Source organism: Temnothorax curvispinosus, unplaced genomic scaffold (genome assembly GCF_003070985.1).
Source record: "Temnothorax curvispinosus isolate PA1 unplaced genomic scaffold, ASM307098v1 QBEX01003181.1, whole genome shotgun sequence".
NCBI lineage: Eukaryota > Metazoa > Arthropoda > Insecta > Hymenoptera > Formicidae > Temnothorax > Temnothorax curvispinosus.
The window spans coordinates 1-4,772 of NW_020212961.1; the positions used below are offsets into that span (position 1 = coordinate 1).

At 26.1% G+C, this 4,772-nt stretch overlaps 1 protein-coding gene across 1 annotated transcript; it reads right to left on the minus strand.

Moving 5' to 3' along the window:
* Positions 1 to 26: 26 nt before the first annotated feature.
* On the minus strand, positions 27 to 4,252 carry LOC112452286 (aminopeptidase N-like). Its single transcript, XM_025012405.1, has 7 exons — positions 3,741 to 4,252; positions 2,984 to 3,258; positions 2,728 to 2,909; positions 2,294 to 2,608; positions 2,111 to 2,180; positions 1,761 to 1,808; positions 27 to 488 (listed from the first exon to the last, which is right to left on the minus strand). Exons 1-7 carry the CDS (start codon positions 4,045 to 4,047, stop codon positions 312 to 314), a joined length of 1,374 nt encoding a protein of 457 aa, XP_024868173.1. The 5' UTR covers positions 4,048 to 4,252; the 3' UTR covers positions 27 to 311.
* Positions 4,253 to 4,772: the final 520 nt, after the last annotated feature.

Consider the following 4,772-nt stretch of genomic DNA (forward strand, 5'->3'; position numbering starts at 1 on the left):
AAGTATATATTAGAATACTTCATAGCTGTTCTATATATTATATATATGTATAAATTAATTAGAACTACGTTTTACTAATATTACTATAAAACACATTTGCAGCAGATCAGTGACAAGTAATAATAATTAAATTATAGTAATAAATAACGTTATTTAAAAATGTCCAACAAAGTCATTATTAAAATGGTAAAATATAAATAAATAAAGTTATTCGCTTAGATTATAATCTTAAATGTAGCTAAGTGTAGTTATATAGTTGAATGCATGGCAGACTCTTATTATTTGCGATTGGATAAATTGATAACAAGAATTTATATACACATAATACCACAAGAATATATGTGTCTCTTGATTTGAGATAAGCGTATGTTTACCTTGGTTTGTATACTGCAAATTTGAAATTGAATAATTTTGTCTATAACCATTTTTGCACACTCTGTACAATTCTGTGTTCTGGATTCAATGCTGTTTCTTATCACGGGGGGGACCTACAAAATTATTTCAATATATTATTACACACGCACAAATCTCGTAGAGTATTTAATTTTAAAATAAGAAATCATGTTGCATTAAATGTGAATTTTACATGCAGGGTGTTTCTGAGTTAAACGGCCAAACTTGAAACATAAATTTAGGATCTTAAAAATAAAAATTTTCCTGTGGAAGTATAATGCACGCTTTGTTCAAGAAATATTGAGTTCTGAAGTCACAGAATTAGGAATCAATAATTTCGAAATAATAAAGGTTTATCTTCTTTATTGCTAAACAGTCATCAAAATTAAAACAATTATTGTCTTTATTGCTTAATATTAACCAAAATTTAAGTATAAAATATTTTGTTCGAAATAATGGCTTGGAGACAAATAGCCTGGAGACAAACGTTGCACCTATCGGTAAAAAAACGAATTTTTTGTATGGGGTGCTTTCAAGCAAAAAAGTAAATAAAGTGCCTATTAATGATTTTCAAACATTAAAACAAAGGATAGTACAAGCGGAGAAATAAAGACGCACAAATGTCAGTCAGCCAATCGTTCTCTCACCGATAAGTGCAACGCTTGTTTTCGGGCTGGAAGCCATCATTTTAAACAAAATATTTAATACGTTAGTTTTGATTATTGTAAAGCACTAAAAAGCATAATTATTTTTATTTTGATTATTGTTCAACATTAAAAGGGATAAACCTACATTATATATTAAAATTATACATTTTTAATAGTTCTGTAATTTTAGAAGTTAATATCTCTTGAAAGAAACGTTTGCGAGGATATCTCCAGAGTAAAACTTTTATTTGTTTTAAGACCCTAAACTCATGTTTTAAGTTTGGCCGTTTTACCCGAGAACACAATGTATGTGTACATGCTATATGTGTTTGTAACTGTAATATATATAAGTTTACTTCATATAAGCAGTTTACTTCATATATAACATAAAATAAATATTGATGCTTGAATATATTTTTCTGTAAATGAGCCAATAATGAGTATAATACTTTTAAATTTATGTACTAACATATGTGTTGTAACAAAAATTCGTAGCGTTTTTTTAGTAAAATTCTAAGTTAATTATTACATTTGTATATAAATATTTATTCAACTACATATGCGACGTTTATTCTATTTGGCATCTTTGCGATCAATTCATTTTGTCCTTCCAAGATTTTATATATTTTTCATCGCCAACTGTTAAACAACGTTACGCCTTTTGTTATAACCCAATACAAACCTCATTTTTGTCAATTAATTTTGATTCCAAATACTTACATTAATGGTTAATAGTATTTCCTTTATATTTTTCACAAACGTCATTATCTGGAACATGTTATGACATTTATTATCAATAAATTATTTTTTAGTCTTATAATAATAAATTTAATATAATACTTATTAATAATTAATAAAGTAATTATTTAATAAAATAAATTTAATATAATAGCTACAGAGTTTACTTCTTATAGTTATTTTTTTTATACTATTGTTTATACAATTTTTTACACTCTGCATGATTAAATCAAAATACTTATAATGTATCAGATAAATTACAAATATAAAAGTTTACAAAAATAGAAAAATTATAAAAAAGGAATACAATAATTTGACTCCATAATATTTACCTTGTCAAGCTGTTTCCCAGAATACACGTTATTAATAATACCAATTAGTGCTGTGATTGTACTAATTTCTCTATAAAGACAAAATATATAATATATAGCTAGCATGTATAAGAAACTTTCATAATTATGAACAGAATACATGAATCAATGTTAATGTTTTTATAAAGAAAACTGTTTTATTACTTTGGTTTTGTTTCATCCCAATTGTTTAATATATAATCAAGTATAGTATTATTTCTTGCATGTCTCATGACAATATAATGAAAGAGATCAACATAGTTTTTACTGATCAAAAAATATCTGTTAGGATTTGATCTCATTACTATAAACGTGCGCAAGATAAAAATAGGTTTATTAGAGCAGGCCAAATATTTAAACATTTTAGTATCTTTTTCGTCTATAAATGTCTTCATATAGAACCAAAGAGTAACATCATCTGCAACTGCTAAACCATCACAATAAGTCCATTTTCTCCACCATGGTAAAAGTGTATTATTTCTAAAAAAAATTGATCATAAAAGTTTGACTATTCTTGTATACATTTGAATAAAACAGTTTATCAAGCGTGGAAACAATTAAAAAATATAGGTATAAAAGAACATTATGTGAAAAATTACTTGGAATCCTCTAGATGCCATTTCAATTTAGTGACGGCTTCTGTCTTGCACTCAAAATTACCTAGAACGCATTCCCATTTTACGGCTTCTTGCCTTAAACATTTAATAAAGTCATCGTCCTCAGACTTCTCCTTATATCCTATTTTATCAAGAAGTGGACGCAATTGATTCACTATAACTACCTAAGTATTGAAAAATGAATTAATACTTCTATCAATTAATATCTTAAGAAGTTATTAACAAAACAAAATTTTACCTTAAACGGTTGACCTTTGAAAAATGGAACGAGATATGATAAGTATTCTATAGCTTTAATCATGGGATACCATGCTATGTAATTTGTCTCCTGCGACAGATATTTCGAAAGCTCGCAGAATATGGAAAATTTTAGTTGCTTTGCTATCATAAGATGAAACGCGTCGTCTATGATTTGAGCTCGATTGAGAACATGAATTTTCTTATAGTTCTTAGAATTCAAGTAGCGTGCAATTTTTAGCCAATTCTCATTATTATAATTGACACGATAATATCCTATTATATAATAAAGAAATGCTATTTGTTATTAAATTATTTTGATATGAAATTCAATAGAAGAAATGTTCAAATACTCTTGGTATTTTCTATACATTAGATATATGTTTTATTTAAATTTACGAATATCTTAAAAGAAATACAAATTATAGATTACTGTATTAAATTATAGTTGTAATATTATTTTATTGTATCAAAAGGATGGAATAATATTAGTTTCAATGTTGCATTGTCTAACTTGAAAATTTACGTGACAACGGGATAATATTATTAATCATTATATACATGAAGATTATATCTAAAATTGTTTTTTATTATTGTATGTGTCTATTTTTTTGAAAGATTGCGTTGGTCTATTATAACCGGAATAGTTTTATTACAACGCATTTGAATATTTATTACAAATTATTTGTACCGACAAGATAATTTAATTTATATACGTGCATGTGCATTTTAATGAAAAATAACTGATTAATATTTACCTGTTTGTTGTATATTGAATATTACCCAAGTATCCTTTAAACTTAATTTTGGACTAATGATTGTATGAAAATTTTTTCCAAGATTAAGCCACTCAATGGTTGAGGTATAATTAAAATCGAGATATTTTTGCGTTGTTTTTGTCAACGGTATCATCCAATCCCCATCATTCGTGATTTCAATATATGACTCGTTTACTTGTACAGATAACATAGGAAAACTTTTTTGCTTTATCCAAGGATCCATTATTTTTTTTACATTAATTGTCGGCCATATTTCAGGCACTTGTTCTTCATAAGCAGTTTGCATGTCAGTCCAGAAATCATCCAGAGAAGCCGATCTAACAAAAGTTTATAAAATTTTATTTTAATAGTAAAGTGTGTATAGGTATGTGTTTGTATAAATACAAACATAAAATGGTCTATACACATGCGCGCGTTTGTGTATAAATATATGTAAGCTATTGCCTAATTTATACACATTGTTTACATCTGTATGCCAATTTTCTTATGCAAGTGACTTATAAATCTATTTTGTAAACTCCACAGGAGCAACAGAAATGACCATAAGAAGAGAAAGGTCAGTAGTTTTAATTAATAAAAAATATATAGCTATTAAAATAGTTATTAAATAAGTCTATAAACTGAATAAAAGAAAATAAACAATTAAAGAATTGATAAGATAAATTACTATAATGGTATTGATGAGATAAATGATAGACTCTAAATGTTAAGGAGAAATTTTAAAAAACATAAAATATTAAAGCACAAATAATAAAGAAAAAGAAAAAGAGAACAAGTAAATATATATATTTTTTATAATAAATGTGAATAAATGAAATAAAATGGGAACATATATATCAAACAATTGGAAGGTAACATAAAAATTGAGTAGAAGTTATGGATTTATGGAACAGAAAGTAATAAAAAAAAAGGGCAGAAAAATAAATATTAATTGAAAAAAATTATAAAGACAAAAAATTTTCCCTAACAGCATGGTCACCTGTAGGAGCGGACAGAGGAGAGGACAGTTGC